Source organism: Anoplophora glabripennis, unplaced genomic scaffold (genome assembly GCF_000390285.2).
Source record: "Anoplophora glabripennis isolate ALB-LARVAE unplaced genomic scaffold, Agla_2.0 scaffold162, whole genome shotgun sequence".
In the NCBI taxonomy this organism is placed as follows: domain Eukaryota; kingdom Metazoa; phylum Arthropoda; class Insecta; order Coleoptera; family Cerambycidae; genus Anoplophora; species Anoplophora glabripennis.
Window position 1 is genome coordinate 390342 of NW_019416272.1, and position 22186 is coordinate 412527.

The 22186-nt window shown below is 30.9% G+C and overlaps 1 protein-coding gene across 1 annotated transcript in view; it reads left to right on the forward strand.

Annotated features, from left to right (window-relative positions):
* Window positions 1–497: 497 nt before the first annotated feature.
* LOC108908672 (tubulin beta chain) overlaps window positions 498–22186 on the forward strand; it is a 41656-nt gene continuing 19967 nt past the window's right edge. The window contains exon 1 of the mRNA XM_018712784.1: window positions 498–554. Coding sequence (XP_018568300.1) covers window positions 498–554 — 57 coding nt within the window. The remainder of the gene's footprint in view (window positions 555–22186) is intronic.

Below are 22186 nucleotides of genomic sequence, written 5' to 3' on the forward strand. Positions count from 1 at the left end.
ACCTCATGAACGCTGTCAGAAGGTTCAATTTTTTTTTATTAAATCAACAATTATAGAGCTAGCAGGTGCATCATACTGACCAAAAGCTTCAATTTAATAGCAGTTTCTGCGAAATTTAAATAATGTTTTATTGGTAAATGAGCAGTACCAACAACGACCAATAATAGTGATTAGTCACTTAAGTGTACATTTACAACACACTGTACTTTCATAGAAAAGGTTAATTTGATACAAAATATTATTTAAAAATTTCGGAAGAAATTGTACCACAAAACGGATAACAACCCTATTCTGATATATTTATTCGGTTGTTATAAAAAAAATAATTTTCTTGGGGAGCACTGTCTCTGGCCTCTAGCTCATCTGCGCTACTGACGGCGGGCCTCCCTCTTCCAGTCCGAAGCCCCAGGCGACACTGTCGCTCCAAGCTACTGACGAATTAGCTGTCAGTTCAGTTAGAAACAGTACTCCAGAACAGTTCCAGCTCCGGTACAATCATGAGGGAAATCGTACACTTACAAGCCGGCCAATGCGGCAATCAAGTAGGAGCTAAGGTGAGTTTGTATAAAATTTCTCAAATTAGTATTGTGCTTTGTTTAATTCTCTTGGATCAATATTTTTGCGTAAAATATTTCAAAGTTATTGACGAAAGTGTTGTTATACAAAATCAAAAGTATAGAGTAGACGTTGTTTCGTATTAAAATTTTAAATCAGTTAAGATCGCACTTATTTTTTTTATTACAAGCTATTTTCTGAAAAATGATTTTAATGTAATATTAAATTTTTCTATTGTGTTTTTGCTTAATGTTTTGAAAATTTCAGTTCGTTTGTTAAAAGCACTTTAATTCACAATCAGCTGATCGAATTTTTTAAATTTAAAGTATTTTATTACAAATATACAGGGTGTTGCAAAATGCAATGCTCACATATTATCTGGTGACTGTAAAATAAACAATGCTCGGTTTCCGAGATATGGAGTGTTTAAGTTGTTACTATTGTTTTTTTCATTTTATTTATAAGACAAAGTGGCAACTATGAACTAGAATCATTCGGGCCTAGGTAAAATTTTGCCTCAACTTTGTAACATATTTTGATTGATTTTGGAATACTGCTTGAGGTTATTTACCTATTTGTCGCATAGTTTCAATTTATCCTCTATTTATTTTTTGGGGGTATTTTATCGCTTGTGACAAAAATTAATTAAACAAATTCTTGTGCCAAAAGGATCAGGGATTATTTTTATTAAAGTATTCGTGTCTAACCAAAAATTTCTCACTGAAAAAAGTAGAAAAAAAAATACAAAATACACATATGTCAGAGACATTATGACAATTATTGTTAACGTAAACTTACAATAATGCTTCTTTTTCTATTAAATTATCAAATCTTAATCATCGTTATAGGTTTTGATAATGAAAAAGATACATTTTTCAAAGTGTCTTGTTTGTTTGTCTGCATTTTCAGTGTGAGTATTTTGATTGGGCAAAAAAAATATTAGGCAAATAAAAATAACCGTTGACTGATCCTGTTCATGTAAGGATTTATTTGATTAATTTTCTACAGGTGCAAAATACCAGATAAACCTAGGCAAAACGTAATTTTTAAGTTTGGATTTTCTTCTCAAAGAAAACGTTTCTTTCTCTTTTAATTTATCGATCTTTGAGTCTAAATAATCAAAAGAACTTTATTACATTATTTAGTATTACGATTGGATGGTAATTTTCAGTTCTGATATTAAATAAATGAAAAAATTGTTTACTAGGTTTCACTTAATCCAACGTGTTTTGAAAAATATGATATGCTGAAAAATCATTGAAAATAGAGTCCTATCTTTTTTTCTTTTGGAAGTTTATGGTTGTTTAGAAAATTAGGATAATATTCATTCTCTTGAACTCTTTACAAACGAAAGACTGGCACTTTCAATATTTAATTTCGGATATTTATTATTCGGATTAACATTTATAGACACAATAAACAGCAATAACGAGGCTCTGCAAACATTTATAACGGTTCCTGCTTATCTTCAGCGGTTGATAATTATTTTAATGTTGCTAATACGCAACCCAAGGTTCTGACATTATTTTGAGGCATTTGATAAAAGGCAGGCAAGGAAATCGAAATAGCATTAGTTCAATGTGGAATCTGTATAGAATTGAATTCGTTTTCTCTCTTAATCTCTCTCTCTTTAATAACAATAATACATTTCTCTTATACCTACTTGCCAGAAAACCAGTATTTGGAAACATATCTTAGAAGAGATTAAGATATGAGAATAGTAATATGCAGACTGCATTTTTTTATCTGAAACATGAATCAAGAAATGACTAATTGCAAGTTTAATTATTCATGCATTCCAAATATTTACTGTACAATGTTAATATAACAATTCTTTTTATCTAAGCGATAGTTGCGCTGTTTCCATTTCAATATCTTTATTGTTTGAATACATAGTCCCAAAATTCGGTTGTAATACTCTTATCGGAAACGATATGTGACTGACGCGTCCGAATTGATCTACCAAGATTAATGGAATGTCGTATATACATAAATTTTAGGTCAAGATTTGACTATGGTTGCTAAATATTTAATAAAGATAATTAAGGAATAGAATCGTGCTATGTAGATTTTCTGACGTCAAACTGTAAGTAATAAATGGAATAGCATTTACAATAGATATGTAACATTTTTAAGTTAGCGATCTGAAGCCTTGTTTCAATATTATTATCAATATATACGATCATGTATTATATTATGTAGTAGTATAGGTATCAATCTATTCTATGTCTATCTAACAACAAACCTGAACGAAATATTTTCTTTCCATAAAGAAATACTATTTTTCTAAATACCAGTTATTACAGTAAAGTGTAACATGTAAATAACTGTTGAAAATAATAGTCTACGATGTCTACAATTCCTTTGTATAAGGTTGGGTAGGAAATATAAGTAATGGTTGCAAAACATTTGCTTGCCTTCATGCTGTTTGTTGCATTCATTTTAATTTTACAATATAAAATGAAAATATCCATGAAGTCTATATTTTTTCATTTTTACTTTATTTTAAATATTACATGAAGTTGTACGTTATACAAATGCTAAAAATAGACAAACTAGTTAATCTGTCTAAAATAAAAATAAGCTATCCAAAAAGTAGATATTAATGAAAAAACACTTACCTGAATAGTGCTAGAAACCTTCCAAAAATATTATCTTCTATTCTTGTTTCTGATAGCCACGTGGACAAAGACTTGCTTAAAATTGGCATCCTTTTAAAAATCGAATTAATGGACAACGGTATTTTTTTAAATACTCGTATATGCCTTCCATCTAATGTTATTAAAAAGTGTCAATTTGTAATCAGTTACAGTAGATACGACTATCAAAAGCTCACTGATATATACAGGGTGATTCAGTCATAATGTCATTAATTTTAAGGAAAGATAGGAAAAAATGGGTAGAATCCGAGAACATGATTAAACAAAATTTTAAAATGCATATTTACACTGAAAAAAAATTTCAAATCATTATTTAAACCCCTTTTTGGACTGCTACTGGCCGCTGATTCACGAAGATTTATCGAGAGTGAATCTTGACCTACCGTAATATTTAGTCATTAACCTAGCTTTTAATGGTTTTTTAATCCATAGTGAACGACAACGAATAAACTGTTTTCACTATGTTTTATAATTGAATATGGGTGTTTAGTATTATGTTCAATTCAGTTTGTAGTAGGTATATCTTATTGTGTGACTTATTGCTTTTCAAAGAGTATTACTCTTGGTACCTGGCACCTACCTATTTAAAATGACAGTACGATTAAAAACACACTCATTCATCCATCCATAGTACTTTTTAAATAAAATTGGTATCCGTTGCATTTTGATTTTGAAACGAAGTGCAAAATTCAAGACGACTGGGGAAATCAGCTGTTTCGCTTCAACGTTCGAACGCTCTGTCGGTTACTAACCTAGTTTTTACTGCGTTTTTAATGCGTGTGAACGTCAAGGAATAAACAGATCTCTTTGTTAATAAACACAAATATATAAGGATAATAATTGTTTTCGAATGTTAGGTTACTACAATTTAGTATTTTTAATATTGTTAACGTTAACGTTCACTGTATTTTTTAATGGAATAAGACTTCTTAGTATTATGATCAATTAATTATACAGTTTGCAGTACGTATATCTAGTGACTTATTGCTTTTTAAGAGTAGTATGGTACTTACCTATTGGAAATCCCAGTACGGCTAAAAGAACACTCAATCGCGCAACAATTTGTTAATAAAGTTAGGATCTGCTGCAATTTGATTTTGAAACCAAGCAAAATTCAAGACGAATCAGCTGTTTCACTTTCCGGTCAGAAAATGTGAGGGCGCCGAACTAGCGGAAGTTAAGATTAGATTAGAGATAACTTTTTTCGATTTTCTGTCTCTATTAGGCCTTCCGAATACGTGGTCAAATTAATGACATTATGAATCACCCTGTACGTAGGCAATTCCAATATTTTTGCCAATATCCTCAGGATATTAGACGACTTTCTTACATTTTATATTATTGACATAAAAATATCCGACTATGCTCTGAGAACCAATACCGAAGTGTAAAGTCCCATAATAGCAAATGTGGATTAAGGTTATGCCTGCAAACAAGGTTGCGATATATTGGAACGAGTACAAAGTGTTTTATAATTCCATATACGTAATATACCAGTATCTGAGAATGATGAGATCTAACCGGCTGTTCAAGAGAAACTAGATTTCAGCGGTCTTGAAAAGATCATTAGATGACTAAATATTTTACCTATCCATACTAGGTATTTAGTCCTTTAAAACATTTCTAGATGGTTAAAATTAGAAATATTATTACTGTACGTAACATTTTTAAACTTTTTTTTACTTTATCTCTTCATGGGAAACTGCTGTATATTTTTTATCCGCTTTATAGTTTGGCAAAACATAACCAATCTCGAAATAACATTCCTTAACAAATATGTGTCACATGGCCTACAGAAATAATTATGGTTAATTATCTAAGCCTGTACATGAGTATATTATGAAAACTAGTTTATGATCTGTCTACCAGAACGTGATAGTCATGGTGTAATTATTAATTAATGACTACAATTTTTATAAACAAGCTCTCGAGGCGCGATTTTATTATATTTCGTAGACTGATAAATACCTTTCCTTATATGCTGTACTTTACTTATTTATTAAATAAACTATGAAAATGTATGCAAAATATACCTTGCATTTTATATTATGTTATTGAATTGAAAAGAAAATCATTTAATATTTTACCACTTAGGTAGTAGGCCGATTAAATAAATTCAGTTCCGTAGTTACTGCAAGTGTTTGCAAATTTTGATTCAGTTTATTGAAGAGATTTCGGGATTGTCATGTTTCTTCTTCAACTATGAAATTATAACTGTAGTTCATAAATATGTTTAAAAGTAGCATTTGTAAGCAATTAATCTTCATTTGTAGATAGATCAGCTTTATGAAATCATCCGTTATATTAATATATTTTTCATAATTATTTTATTTGACGTCTTGTAAAAGTACTTTATTTATGTAACTGTTTTTATTTTTAAAATATTAAATATCAACTTGTAATACACAGGATGTTTTTATACGATGGAGCACAGGATCCAAGATCTGATAATCTGGATAAATATCGTTAAGTCAAATGTTACTTTATTTGTTTAAGATAAAATGCAAAATAGTTATTTACACCATAAAGGCGATAAGTATTATCGAGGACGATTTTGCGCCCGAGCGAAGCGAAGGCTGGCAATACAGTCCGAGACTGGTAAATTATACTTAACTGCTACGTGGTGTATAACATTTTATCTGATCCCACAGTTCTTTATGGTTCATGAACTAGAGATTGGGTTTTATTTTTTGACATTTCTTAATCAATTAATTTTGACATTATAAATAAATCTTGCAAAGTCGCCTTGGTTGTTTGGATCTTGTCGTTTCTAAGGTGTTTATAAATAAAGCTACATAAAAGTTGCAATTTTTGCTGATTTTGAATTATTATTTCTAAACGAGTGAGAAAGTGCAGCAAATGCTGCCTTAGAACTTTTATTGCCCGAGAAGTCGAAAGTGTGCTACGGACGAGCATATACTGGTGTTTCTGAAATGTCACTACTAGCATATTTCATGGAGAAGTCAAGAATTTTAGAGTCACCGGCGAGTTTGTGGAGTGAATACTCAAGGATTAAGTCAACTATTTTCATAAAGGAGAACGTGGATATATCAAAATACCCCAAGCTGAGAGCATTTTTGAAACGTAAGAATGACGGCTATACACCTAAAAGGTCAAACGTTTTTACAAGAGAACGAGTCAACGATTTTCTCGTTCAGGCACCCGATGACACATATTTGCTAATGAAGGTAGTGACGGTCTTAGGCATCTCAGAAGCATGCCGTTCTGATGAGTTATGCAAACGTCAATTTCAAAAATTTCGATGGCATTATTGTAGTTACAATTCGAAATTCTAAAAATGGTATGTCACGTACGTTTACAAATACTTCTCTTCTGGGTTCTGTTTCTCACCTAGAAATTCTCAAGAAATATATCAAGATTAGATTGGAAATTAAAACCGAAATTGCACGCTTTATTATGCGCTATCAAGCAGGTAGATGTTACAACCAACCAGTCGGCAAGAATACCCGTTCTATGATTCCTAATAAGATTGCACAGTTTTTAAAACTAGAACATCCTGAAACATATACAGGCCATTCATTCCGAAGAACATCGGCAACGTTACTGGCTAATACAGGAGTTGATGTATTAGCCAGTATTAATTAGGTAATCAAGAGACATAGTGGGTAGAAATCAGCCACAATTGCAGAAAGTTATGTTGCTAACAGTTGTATTAATACAATCAGATAATATTGAGCCTTCGGTGACTGAAACGGAGCTGTCAAATCATTTTGAGAAAAATCTGACATTCAGTAAATCTGAGGGAAATAATTATCCAGATTTTATAAATGTTACTAAATGTAATAGTTACAATTACTATAAATATTCATTTATAATAATTAATAAAATGTAATGTTTATCAAATATTTCTATTTATTTGTTCATAAAATATGCATTTATAACTCGAGGGAGGTAAGCTACCTGACTTACCAACTTTCACTTCTACGGTAAAATCCACTTATCTCCTTAAAAACAATGTATGTAGTCAAATCAAATTGTTTTAAAATAAAGATACTATAATGTACCCCTTTACCATCAAATACAGTTTCACCTCAATAATATGTAATTCCAGTGACGTGCTATTATCATAAGATTCAATAGTTTTACAATTACAGACAAAAATATTTTGTTTAATTTAAACATAAATACCCTCTAGCTTCTCAAATGAAGCAACCTTAAGAACCTAAGGTGTAATTTACTACATACTACATTTAAATACCCCCGGTGTATAATTTACAGTGGTAAACCGGATTGATTTATATATAGGTACTTCTGGCATCTGCACATTTTATCAAAACGTTGCTTATTTTGTCAACATAGCATATGTTTTCAACATGTTTATTTCTTTTTCAATTTTACTACAAATTACTTTGTGTTAAGGAACGCTATATTGTCCAGACATATGTTCGGCACGAATATTGTTCGCCTTAGCGGGTCATTTTGAAATGTAAAATTTTAATACAACTATGGAGAACGTGCCACGTTGTTTATAGCTACGCTAGAATTGTTCGTACAAGACAAAATAAACAACGAATTTACTGTACAAAGATCTGACTTTCAACCAAATATAAATTCCATGCCAGTAGCATTGCCTCCTATTTGCTCATTACTCATTCTCGACATCTGGTTGTTAATTTTTCCACAAATGACTCAGTTTATGGCTGTTGCAGTTAAGATAAGGATTTGTTCTACGTTTATCACCAAATTATTCGAATTGTAGGAGTCATCGTGCTTTCCAGATCATCCCTAAGGCGCCTTAAACCGGTTAAAAATTGATTTCATGGCACACGCCATTATTAATTATTAAAATGAAATGGTTAGGGAAAGCATGTATAGCAGCACGCAAGTGCCACTAATGGCAGGTTCGTTTAGAGACTGCAAAAGATATGACATTCAACATTGTTTTCCTTTTAAAATTGCAGAAATTAAATATGACAAAACTAAGAACCGGAGACGCAATACTTTTTCATTTTACACATACTTAATCTTTTTTAATTACTGTTTTCTCCCTAACCTTTCAAAAGAAATTATAAATATTTGGCAATTTCTAGCATATATTTAAACTTGAACCGGGGCCTGGATGGGATGTTAGAAAGATTTGGATAATCGAACTCTAGAAAATTTTATTCTCGCAAGTGTCACTTTAGGTAGAGGAAGTTACTAATTTTTATCATTTGTTACTATTTACGCGATAAGTGATAACTGTTTCCTCAATCGAAAACAATTTGTTGTTATGAAGATGTTTTTTTCTATCTAGTTCTGACTTTTAAATGTGTGTGGAGTGTAAAAAGACACTTACCTATTAAGACTATTTTGCATAGTACCATACTACTGCATCGAGATACGTGAAATTATTTTATATATTGTTATAAATTCTTGTGAGATGGTAATTTTCTAACCTGTATTTACTTATTCTGCTTCGCTTCTTCTTCTTTGTATCTTATTTTTCTTCTTTACTATCTGGGCGCCAGCTCACATGAGCATATAGTTATAATTTAATTCAAATTTTGTTTGTTATGTTTATTGAGAAAGTCTTTGTTTGAAAAAAAAAAAATAATAATTTAAGATTCAAGCAAATTTTTATCTAATATGAGTAGTCTTACCTCAGGGTAAGGTTCTGAGAAGCTTAGTATTTTGATTTTAAAATATTATACTGATTAATGAATTTAGATACTTAATCTTGAGAAGGAAAAGACAAAAAAATTTATATTTGAATTTTAACTGACCACAGTTATTCTATTTCTCATAAAAATAATTTTCTAATTCATTTAATTACTCTGATCCAATATATTACAAATTAAAATAAAAATTATGTGATTGGCTAACACTTAATTTATTTTGCTATAAATCCAAAATTTTTCAATCTTCTATCAATAAAAATATTCTTAAATTAAACCTACGCCACTTCCTCTACTCTAACTTAAACTAAATAACAATATCCAAGATTTGGATTTAAATATTAAATTTAACACAAGTCTGTATTATACTAGGGGTTTATACATCTTTACCACTGTCTGATACACTAATTTATTTTCTTCTTGGTCCTTTATCTGCTCTATTTCTTTTCTGTACCTTTTAGCACAACTTCTATTCCTGACTTGGCATCTGTCATATAACTCCTTGTTGTTTGTCTCCTTGCTGATATTTCTATATTACTATTCCCTGTCGTGACGGATTAATTTAGTTCTTAAGACTATTTTCTTCTCCTCCTTCTTATAAATGGTTTTTCTTTATTGAATACATTTGTTTGTAAATTAAAAATTTTATTTTCAAAACTTTAGCTGTCAGCTTCCTAATTTTTTCTTTTTCTTTTTTTTTAGTTACCTCACTCTTTTTCTTTTCATGACCCACTATTTTTTTTAAATCACTTTCTAATTCTGGTAATCCAAATTTTTATTACAAATCACATTTTCAATTACTATTATACTTTATTACATTATATTTCTTTAAATTTTGTTTGAAATTAATTTTTTACGAAAATTTTTAATTTATCATATACTAATTTTTATTTATTTTATCTTTTTCTCAGTATCAACCATAATAATCCTATTGATCACACTTATTCAACTTATAATTTATTTCTTTAAAATCAATTTTACCAATTTTATTTTCCCAAATTTGCCTATTCTTTGATATTATAAAATCTTTACCTCAACTCATTCTATTACAATATACTAGGTGTTCAGATTTGTTCCGGAACACCTCTGTGAAATTTCAGTATACCTTACGATCATGACCTACAGAGGATTATCGAGAATGAATCTTGACCTACCGCATTCGGTCACAAACCTAGCTTTTATTGTCTTTTTAATAGTGAACGGCAAAAACAGACCTTCTTACCTATATACTTGAATGAATAAGATATTTTTTCCATTTTAAATATTAACAAATGCTATTTATTTGTTAATAAAAACAAATGTATAAGGATATTACTTGATTTCGAATGTTAGGTTAGGTTAGTATTTTTAATATTGTTCACGTTGTCACTATGTTTTATAACTGAATGAGTTTTTAGTATTATGTTCAATTAATTACTCATTTTGTAGTACGTATACCTTATTCTGTGACTTATTGCTTTTCAAAGAGTGCTTGGTACCTACCTATTTAAAATGACAGTACGACCAAAAACCATTCACTCATCCATCCATAACTCTTTGATTTTGAAACCAATTGCAAGACGACTGAGGAAATCAGCTGTTTCGCTTCAACGTGCAAACGCTTTGTGAAACGCCAGTATGTGATGCAAAGTATTTGCTTAGCTTTTAAAAGGTCGCGTATTTTTTTTTGATTTTCTGTCTTTATTATGCCTTCCGAATACGTTGTTACAATTAATGTCATTATGACTGAATCATCATAGTAATACTGTCACCACAGGGCCTGTTACGATTTTTTGAAGGGTGATTTTTTGTGTAATGATATTTGGGATTTTTATAAAAAAAATATAGAAACTTTACTAATGAAACATCCTTTAAAAGCTCGGTCTCTCAAGATTAATTAATTTACAGATCTCAGCAATTTTTTTAAGAAGCGTAAGATTTTTCGTTAAAAAATTTGGCAAATATGAGAAAAGTAAAATTGAGAAGGGTTTTAAAGATCACTCTGTTGCCTTCACACAGTCATCTTATAGCGAAATTTATAATAAAATTGCAGAGAGCAGAAATTTATTAAAATTTTAGTTGAGGAGTTTTCTTAAGAACATCACTAATTTGTTTTCACCAAAAATCACCTCTCAATAAAAAGCATGGCAGGTTCTGTGGATGTTTTGAATTTTGAGATACCCTGTATATCATATCATCATAACAATTATATATTTACATATCAATAATGTGATTTTATATTAATATTATTTTATACAGATGATAACGACAAACTTTTAAAATAGCAGTGCACTAGTAATAAAGTATTAAAATACTCAAACTAGTAGAATTTCAGGACGAAGCCATTTAACTGTTCCACATACGTAACGTTATAGCTGCGAATATTTTTTTCTATAGCAGGATGTCGTAGTTAAATAAAATTGCTTTACTGAGAAATTGGATAATAGGTGAATACTTTTTTTAAAGGTCACATTGGACGAAGGTATTAGTGGTACCATGTAGTAGAAAAGTATTCATGTAATATCTTTTATTACGTCTATTGTGTCAGATTACAAACATTATGAGAATCAGTCTAGATTTATTGCTCGCTACATTATAAGAATAATAACGAAAATCTATAAATAGTACATGTTGCAGTTTTTAAGGAAACACCTTTGAACAATAAAAATTTCCGACCTTAACAAAAATAAGGGTTTATTAATTTGATTCTTTTTTGTTGTAGCTGTTCCTACAAGTGTACTTGATAGAGAAATGTTATTTAATTACGCACCAAGATAGTAAATACAAGTAAAATATCCAAACAGAAAAGGTCTTAAAATGATATTTCAGCTGTCATAGTTATTTCTTAAAAGTTATTCGTTACGAAATTTATTGAAATTTATGTTCCAACAATAATGTAATAATATCCCTATTGATGCCCTTATTAATAGTAATAAGTAATAATACTAAATGGTATAGCTATTTATAACAGATATACAAAGGCTATTTTCATACTAAGGTTAAATACTATTTTGAAATTTAAGAAAGCGTTTAAAATCATTTTTTACATTATTTTAAAGGTATGTATTAAAAGAAGTAATTTTAAAAAAATTTATCAAATGAACTCAAGATTCCTAACTGCTGATTTTGCAAGTACTTTATGGGCTAAACTAATATTGAATTACGCCATGCTAAAACCAATATTATGTCTATACAGGTGCCATTGAATATGCTGCCCACCGTACTGTAGCGCAACAAAAAAAATGAGCTCATAGAGGGAATTCACCCTCGGAATTCGTCACATTACGAATGCAATAAATAAAACAGGGATTGTAATTTAAAAAATGGACAAAATTTAATACACTTGTGGCATCTATATAAAAATTTGGCCAACTTATTTGTCAAATTTAAAGTCACCGTACAATAAAAATCAGTTGTGATAACCACCAGCCATAATAGATCTATAAGTTAAATCCACTAGAGACATAAGTACAAATATATGACATATTCTTCAACCAGTTTTATTGTTTTACATTTTTTAACTAATTTATTAAAAATTTAAGAAATTTACAACTCAATGAATACCAAATAATTCGTCCAATACTTTCATTGAATTTGTTGAATAAAAAATTTGTAAACCTAAAGCTAGGTTTCACATTACAGTTGGTGCACCCCTATAAATAGTTTCTGGATTTACCAGAATGACGTTGCACCAAGCCCGAAAATTCTTCATTAGAGCAGTCGCCTTCGATTCGGCAAAAGCCTGAAAAGTTACTTTGAACGCGCTCGAAATAAACTTAACCAAGGCAAGATGACACCCATAAATCAGTTTGTTTTTCTTTTTATATAAACGGAAATAGAATGACAAGCTGGATAAGTACCGCCGCCGTGGACTATTTTAAACACTTAGGGGTAATTCCAAATATTTTAGGCAGACGAAGTGCATTTGTATGTCTAATTTTATCTCGCCTTGTGCTAACGGGGACCAATAAACTTCTTGTTTATCCCAAGGTGATATGCGATACTGTTAGAAGTAGAGACTTTATATTCCCACCCACTTTAATGATACTTAAAGAGCAGAACGGGTGATGGATCTTTGCTGTATAAAATTACGATGTTCATGACCATCGTATGTTCAAAGTTTTGATTCTTAACTTGAAAAGGGTGATGCAAGTGGTACGAAAACGAACATTAAAATGCTGTTCAAGGTAGTCAGTACTGAATACAATAATAAAATTATGCGAATGGCATTATAATAGGGTTCATATATAGCTTGCTTATGTATTATATTTAGTAACGATTTGCTAAGAATCGTGAATTGTATGCCATGCTAAAAATAAACTTAATTGAAACGAATAATAATAATTTTATGTAAAATACAGTGCAATAAGATTTTAGGAATCTTTACTTGTATAAATATATAGATAAATGTTTTAAGCTAATTCAAATTAAGTAGTGCTAAAAATTTTGGTAACACAAAACTAAGCAACTGATAGTTGGGAAACACAAAATATTTAAACAAAGATAAATACTGCGGATATAGTAGGCGAGCGGTTCACCCCTAAAAAAAGGCATGAACCGACTAAATTTTTAAAACAAAAACCTACCGCATAAAACTTTCTTTATTTTATAAAGTGTATTTTTCTGAAAATTTACATATTTTTTTATATTTTTCGGCGTGGTCAGTCAATTGTTGTAAACAAAAAAGTTGTAAAAAAGAAAACAGTTTTTTATTGTAAAATAAACACTCTTTGTTCTTTGACAAAAAATCGAGATATTTACAATTTAATGTGAAAAAAGTGATGAAATCCACAAACTTTCGGAATTTTTTTCTCAAAAACTACTGAACAGATTTTAACTCTAAAAAAGCATAATAATCGGCAGATTTTCTACTTTAAGATATATTTTTTTGGTGTGGGTCAATCATTTTATTGAAGGTCTAAAGCGAGTAAAAAAAGTCTTTTAAAGAAAATTATGATAACACTTCAAATTTAAATTTTCTTTTTACAATATCTTGGATTAGATTATATTTACAATAAACATTGTTATGATTTTTTTATCGTTTTTTATGTTAATAGTACAAATATTCAAAAGATGATTTTGTTTGGTCTTGTAGCCGGAGTAAGGTTTTTGCAAATAATTAGTAAAATTTAAATATTCGATTTTTGGTTTTATAAATGGCTAATATTGACTTGAAACTTATACCAAAACTAAATAAGCTTTTTAAATCGTAAAATTAACCTAATAATAATAATTGACCTAGCGGTCTCGAAAAATAAAAAAGGTATTGGATAATTTATTGTATAGGATAATTATTTTATTTTTATTTTACAAAAATATTAAGAGCAATAAAAGTATATTAATTTCTTTTTTATTTAATTTTTAAATAATAAGTTTTTCGTTATTTTCGACAAGTTCTTGAGTTGAAATAAGCGTTTCATCGTCAATTTCGGCTGGAACATTCTGACATTCATTGAGCACGCACAGACTGCACAACATTCCAGGTTCGATGACAAACAGTTAAATTTTTCGTAGAACATTTTCCACTACATGAACAAAAATATTTTTGAAGCATATCTAACGCAGTTTCTCCTTCGAAATAATTAAAATCCAAACAACCATTTTCGATTTTCCATCTGTGTCAATGGATCTAGAGTTACAATTTCACTATTTGTAGACTGTTCTTTTACTCGCTTTAGACCTTCAATAAAATAATTGACCTATACCAAAAAAATATTTCTTAAAGTAGAAGATCTGCCGATTATTCTTTTTTTAGAATTAAACTCTGTTCAGTAGTATTTGAGAAAAAAATTCCTAAAGTTTGTCGATTTCGTCAGTTTTTTTCACATTAAATTGTAAATATCTCGGAAACGAAGCATTTTTCGAATTTTTGTCAAAGAACAAAATGTGTTTATTTTGGTCCATTCGGCGAGTAATTTTTTTTACAACTTTTTTGTTTATAACAATTGACTGACCACGCCGAAAAATATAAAAAAATATGTAAATTATCAAAAAAATACACTTTATAAAATAAAAAAAGTTTCATGCTGTAGGTTTTTGTTTTAAAAATTTAGTCGGTTACCATCATTTAAAAGCATCGTTTTAGGGGTGAACCGCTCGCCTACAGTCGAAGTACAAATGAAACAAAATGACAATGTTCAACCTATCATAGCGGTTTGCTGTATTTTTTAGTTTTATTTTATCAAAAATACTATCAATGTCACTCATAATATAAAAATAAATATTTTTTTTTTATAATCCATGATTAGATTCATTAGATAAATACATAATTTTAGTGATTCTTGGTTATCATCATGCCTATATTAGATAATCATGAAATAATATAAATTTTCTATGGTGATTTCTTGTAGCAATAAGTTCACTATGGACAGAAACTAACACGAAATTCAATCCTGATAAATTAATAAGCCTATTTCTAGAACAAAAGAAAAAAAGTCTAATCTCATAAAATTCTTTATTTAGGTACAATGTTACCAGTCTTGTTAACATTGATAACAAATTACTTTACATCTATTCAATATGACTAATTCAACACAGAGTTGACCTATCTATGTAACCTATTTCAGTTTAATTTGTAATAAAATTATAATTAACAATTCCTAGTAATGTCAAAATCACTTCTGTCCATTACTAAATATAATTTTTAGAGCCTATACTTTTTTTTATAATAATCATATAATAGTATTCTGAGAAAGAAAATTCTAATATATTTTCCATCTTCCAAAAGCATGTCGTCTTGCAATCTGTTTTATCATTTAGAACATTTCATTTTCTCATCAATGACAGTTACGTTGACCTTTCAAAACTCTCTCCACCAATTACGATTTGACTTCTTAGTACATACTTTTTCTTGTACCAATTTAGCGAATGATTTCCACAAACCATTAAGTATGTCAAGCATTCCCAATGAATCAAATCTGTTCAATTATTGTTAGAAATGAAAATATTCGATATGTAACGGTTATTAAAACAGCCAAACGGTTGACGGTTACAAATAAAGCAGTTAATGGATTTAAGTGCAATCGCCAGACCATAAATTTCTAAATTGATGACCGCAGTCTGACCTCCAATAAGTGCCTCGCAGCCTCTAATTGTTATGATTTTGCAGTAATAAAACCAGCAAATATTATTACACAGACGTTGAAAAGTCCAGATTAGTCTCATTAAGGGAGTATTACCTGTCTACATGCAAATTTTTCAACGTTACATCTAGGCTTGTGACGCTTTAGGTCATTCCAGAGGCGGACTTGTGAACGTTAATACAATATCATGATCGATAAAGTCAAAAGTAATTGTAGTTATACCTAATAAAATGAATGGTAATTTGTGACAGCATTTTAATATTTTTTAATGCTAAAACCGTCATCACTAACCTGTTCCAGCGGCCATAATTATGTACTGTCTATTCTTTATAGAGTTAATCTAAATACAATTCATTTCACCTCTGTCTTGTTAGGCTTTGCTTGTTTTAAAACTATCTCAGTTCTTTATATCGTTTTTGAAAATATTTCAACGAAATTTGGTAGACATATGTTAGGGGTAGTCGAAGATAAATGTACCTTATTTCTTATCTAAAGCTACAAATATTTGAAACAATCTTTTGTGCCATATTTTTTATTTCTAGAGAATTTGGAAAAACGCAGAAGAGATCTCGGGCATATTGTAGGTTTCAAATCCCGTGATTCATTGCGATATCCCGAAAATTCCAAAATTATCCTAAAATCAAATTGTTTTGTATTTGACTTTCTTATTTATTACGTCAAACTAAGCGGTAATGACCTCTAGCTGTAGACAGTTTTGGATCGCTCGCATACAAAGATATTTGTTCAGCAGAATCATTTGCAATTAAAATCTGGTCATATTTAAGTGATAGTGATAACATTTATGCTAAGAGCATTTTTTTACTACAATAAATAAATGTGATTTTAATTTATGTAACTGAAAAAAAATATTTATTAAAGGTATTACAAAATTGTACTAAGGTACGATCTTAATCGATTTATTTTCATTCAAGGGATGTGTTAATGTTTAATTGATTGTCAATGCGTCGGCTTAAATTGGGAAAATGATTATTATTTTTCCCACACGTCTATTTTGGATTAAGCACCCTCGAGATGCCATTGGTGTGGTAGAAAGACTTTTAACTGATTCGTTTTGTATTGTTTTAATTTTTACGAATTGTAAGCGGCTTTTGCAATTTGGCAAGCTTTTTTTTACTGATTCTTAGTCTGTTTCACTGTCTTTAAGCCCTTTTGGAACTGCTTTTTAAGCTTGGCTTTATCACTCATTATCCACAGGCATAGAAAGTCCCGGGTGGATTGGTCGTTAGATTGGTGGTTTAATTCTTGAGTTCGCAACAAATTTTTAACAATGTTTTGAATTGAAAAAAGTTTATTATTGTAAATTTTTGCAATATACAGGGTATCCCGAAATTCATGCAACAAATTTTGGTCACAGATTCTTAAGACAAATTTAGGGGAATGAATTCGGAAAAAACTGTATTTAGTTTTTCAGTTTTTTTTTGGAATTATCGGAAGTCTACGAATACGCTTGACTTCGCGAAGATACCGAAGTCAACGTTCGATCTCGTTTTATAGTGATTTCTCCAAGACTTTGATATGGCATTCGGCCTCACCGGATTTGGGCGATTCATGGTTAAGGCAAATCGAATTCGAAACGGGGGTAAATTTTGGGCATTCCGCGAAGCTTGTTGGTGTTCGCTCTGCCAACAGTTTATGTCGTCTACTGCGCCTTGGTATGTTTGGAACGATTTGCGGCTCTATGGACAGTTTCGGCAGTTGAATTTGAAACATAGGTGATAATTTCGATTTCCGCTTGGTACCTTTTTCTTCCCAATTCGAAAGTTGAATGGGAGGGACTTGGAATACGATAATTGCCAATCTATAACATTTTAAGGATAAAGGAATATACATAAAATCAAAACGAACATAAATATGTAATAAAGGAAACATGCAATTTGTTATTTCACAGACTAACCGCTGTATTTGAATATGCAAATGCATGTTAATACTTTTTATTACCGCTGTTAAATAGTACTGTAATAAAGCAAAGTTTAATAATATGACAATACAGACAACGAAGATAAAAAAAGTTGAACGACATCCCACACGTACCCCTATATTATTCGATACCAGAATTGTCATTACGTCAAACGACAATATTCCCCCATACGATCGACACGAACACCGACTGCTTATTCAGATAAAGAATTCCAGTTAAATGCATTCGTTATCAGTAAATTGTTTTCATATCTGCAGTCTAATATGTCATTAATAAGCTTGCCCAGACATGAAAAAAGTTAACATGATATATTGTTTGTAGCCAGAGGTCAGAATGCATGAATAATTTATAGAGTAATGCAAAATAGTGTGTACAATTGTTATATTGTCGGTATAGTCCAGACGGAAATATTACTCAGGATGTAGTCAAAGAAATAATGATAGGATTGTGATATCAGACTTGTATTAGGGCCAAAAGTTTTCATGTAGGATAAATACCTATGTCTGTTTTGAATAATGGCATAGTTACAAGAACGTCGTTTCCCATTTCTTTAATAAGAATCGCTATCTAAAAATTTGGATACAGTAAGACATTCTTAGCAAACATTTTCGAAACATTTAGATATTCGGTCTTGCGAATATGTATTAAGACTTTGTTTACAAAACTGCATTTGTCACTAAATATAACATTTTTAGGAAATGTCTAGATACTGAATAACTTTACTAAGCTAAAATATTTTCTAATTGTTCTTGATGTGACATAACAAATTGCCGGAGGATACGGATGTCGATAACTTCCGATGTCATACTTACAGGAATTAATTATAAACTGCCATTCGCTTTGTCTTCCTGGAAGAGATGAATGGGATTGGAACAGAACTAGCCAATTGAAGACATACAGCTTTTAGTATACAAACCATTCCAAAACTCCAGAAAGTGTAGGAGCCACAGTATATAGTTTCAATTCGGATACTAAGGTGTCGGTGCGTTTTGGTACTTATTTAATCTTTCAAGTATTTATAAATCAATGCCAATGACTTGTGTGTACGAAGGTTGGGAACATTGAGGAAGCTGTGTTGCGGTCAGAAAATAATAATAGTGACTCTAGTCCGGATATTCAGTTATTCAGATCTCTATGGGAACGAGGTAGGAAACACTTTAGCTAGAGAAGCTGCTGCCCTGGACTTTATTGGACCAGAACTAGCTCTTGGCATAGCTTCGATTTTTGCTAAAACAACCCTCCTCGCTTGGACGAGAGAAAAAAAACTTGATAACTGACAAGGATTGTCAAGATATTCACTCGAAGGTGTTTATAACAGACCTAACAGACCTAACGTAAAAAAGAGTCAAATATCGAATGCACAAGTGTGCTGTCAAATTGAAAAATATATTTAATTTTCATTGGCTTCCATTATTTTTTAATAGGTTTCACGATTTTTGTATAACCTTGTGCCCCCCTGCAAATCTTCTGCTACCAAACTAAAAAATGTAACTTTAGTACTTATCTTTGCCTCCCTGCCATCCTAACAATTTTTCTGCGGATGCCCGTGACCGATTCTTTATTTAGTACCTAGTGGAATTAAACTTTTCATACAAATTCTTGGTATTTTAATTGTCTTTTTTTATTCAGATAGTAATAGCGCTTTTATAACCTCATTAATTATAGGTATTTAATGTTATTGCATTTTTTTTAGTTTTAATGATCTCTGGAACGGCATAAAAGCACTGGGATATCACTGGGTGAATACAGAACTTCAAGAAAACTATATTTAAAAATTAATTAAAAACACAAATTACCTACATTCTTTCATGAAGGTCTAGAAATTTTCAAATTTATATGAAGTTAAAGTTTTTTGTATACAATGACTCTTGCAAAGTATTAATAAGTACAGTGACGACCTTTTGAATGTGGACGACTCTTATAGAAAAATTGTCTACAATTGGCCTTTGTGAAGCCGACATAAAACGTCAGATTCAAATCGGCTCTCATTATATCAAATTTAATGAGAGTCTATCATATTAGTTCTAGTGAGCAAAACAATTACAAAATACTAAAATATATTATACATTCTAACGGCCATTCATTCGCCGACACCGAGAACTAATAAGGAAATACTTTTCGTCGTCAGAAAAACGCGATTCGTAAAGTTAATATTTTGTCCAAGCATCATTTTTGTCAAACTACGTGGCATTGATAAAATTAATGTTCTTGTGATGTTATCCCATGTGTTTTTAATTGCCTCCCAAAGTTCTTCGGCGTCAGCTGGACGGAAGTTTCTGTCGTAGATTTTTTTCACCATATATCCCCAGGCGTCCTCGATAGGATTGAGATCAGGGGACTTTGAGGGCGAAGGTAAAACATCGATGTTGTTATCAATGAACCATTCTGACGCAACTCTTGAGGTGTGAATTGAACAATTATCGTGCTGGAAGGTGAAATTCTGAGGATACAGCATGGTCAGGGATGGCAGCATAACATTTTCCATTATGCGCACTGAGTCCAGTGAGGCGCTCTTCCATCCTCCAACCAGGTCTTTGGCAGCTTATCCAAGCCCAAAAGTTAATGGAGAATTTTCCGATGCGCTGTGTGGGTTTTACATAAAGCTCCGAATACCTTGTATTCTCCGATCGGTAGTCACGGACAAAACCCTCGGAGCAAGACAAAACTTTTCTCGTCCGAAAATATAACATTCTCCCAGAAGTTGTCTGGTCTTCCTTGCAAACTCTAACCTCTTCTTTATGCTGGGGAGTCAAAGCAACTTTATTTGTGGACACAGCTTCAGCTCCAAATATTTCGCCCGCTTCCTTGCAGTTCGAACTGGTCCAGGAAAATTCGTCTCAAAAAGGATTTCTTTTTAAGTGGTCAAGAAATAGATTATCTTCTTCAACGGTGCTTATTTTTCGACGCCCACCTCCGTGAGTTTGCATACATGCAGATCATCCGCAACTGCTTGCAATGACCAACCATTCTGAAGTAAAGTTATAGCTCTCACTTTCTCTGGTTCCGTTAAAAGTGGCATAATGAATTACCAGGCAAATTCACTAAAGACACTGAAATATATAAACTCATAACACGAAAAGTAGATCACATCACATTAGAAAAATAAATCGTTCACGTGAATAATCCTTAATGCCGTTTAATATTTTTGGAAACTGACTTTTTGATACATATAACTGCACAATTTGCGGAACTGTGAAATATTTAGACGATATTTTAGGAACTATATGGATCTTATCTATGCATTTATTCGTATTCATACACCACTTAAATACAATTTAATTTAAAATTGACAAGTAGATTTTTATTGTAAAGACGAATTTGTTTTTATTTTTTGAGATTCAATCGCAATGATTTCGACAGCAAAAAAACAATTCCAGTTTACAATTTTTTTGCAGAGGAGACAATTATGTTGACGTTTCGTTACGATTAAGTCCAGTGCGTTATAGATTTACATTTAAGCGACTAGTTGCTATTGGATGTTGTTGGTAACGCCAAGTTAACAACATGAAAAAATTGTTAACGTAAATGTAATGGATGATCCTAATTTTGAAGCTTCCATGTCATTTCTATATTATTTTGAGATTTTGAATGAAATATGGTAAACAAAGATAATAATTATGCTGTTCATTATTAATTGGACAAATTAAAGACACAGTTTTTCAATTCCCTAATTTTTTAAAGTATTGACCATGTTTGTATATAATACAATAGTAGGTATAGTTAGACCACCAATCAAATTAAGATAAATATGCCATATTCGACTGTTTCATAAAATCCATGTCACTCTTGTTCATATAGTATGTAAGGATGACAAAGAAGTTTTTTGGTTGTTTAACTAATTATATTGCCAGACTCACACAAACAATATTAAACAATGAAAGAAAGTGGAAAGGCACGCTTTTGAACAAAATTGGAACTTTAAATCCGAGAATTTCACGCATGTAGCTGCTTGTAGAGATATGGGACGTAAATATCTTGAAAATAATCTTGTCTTCACCGGAACTACTTTTCAGTATGTTTACTACGTGACTCATGTCGCCTGCTTTTAAACAACTGCGTTGGAGTATATATACCCTCCTAGTTGATGTTAAATATCATTCACAATGTAGTAGATTCTTAGTCGTAAAATTTTACGAGCCGCTCCTAGGTGTTTATTCTAAACTTAGCAAAGTTGTAACGAGTATAGTATACTATTATTGTACACCTCTTTCTAATGTGTTTTAGAAATCGCCAATCGTGTTTCAGATTAGTTATATAGGGTGATTCAGAACTTATCAAAAAAAAAAATTCTGGATGTACAGAGGCCCTTACAAAAACAATTTTGTAAAGAAAGAACCAGAAAGGTCAGTTCGA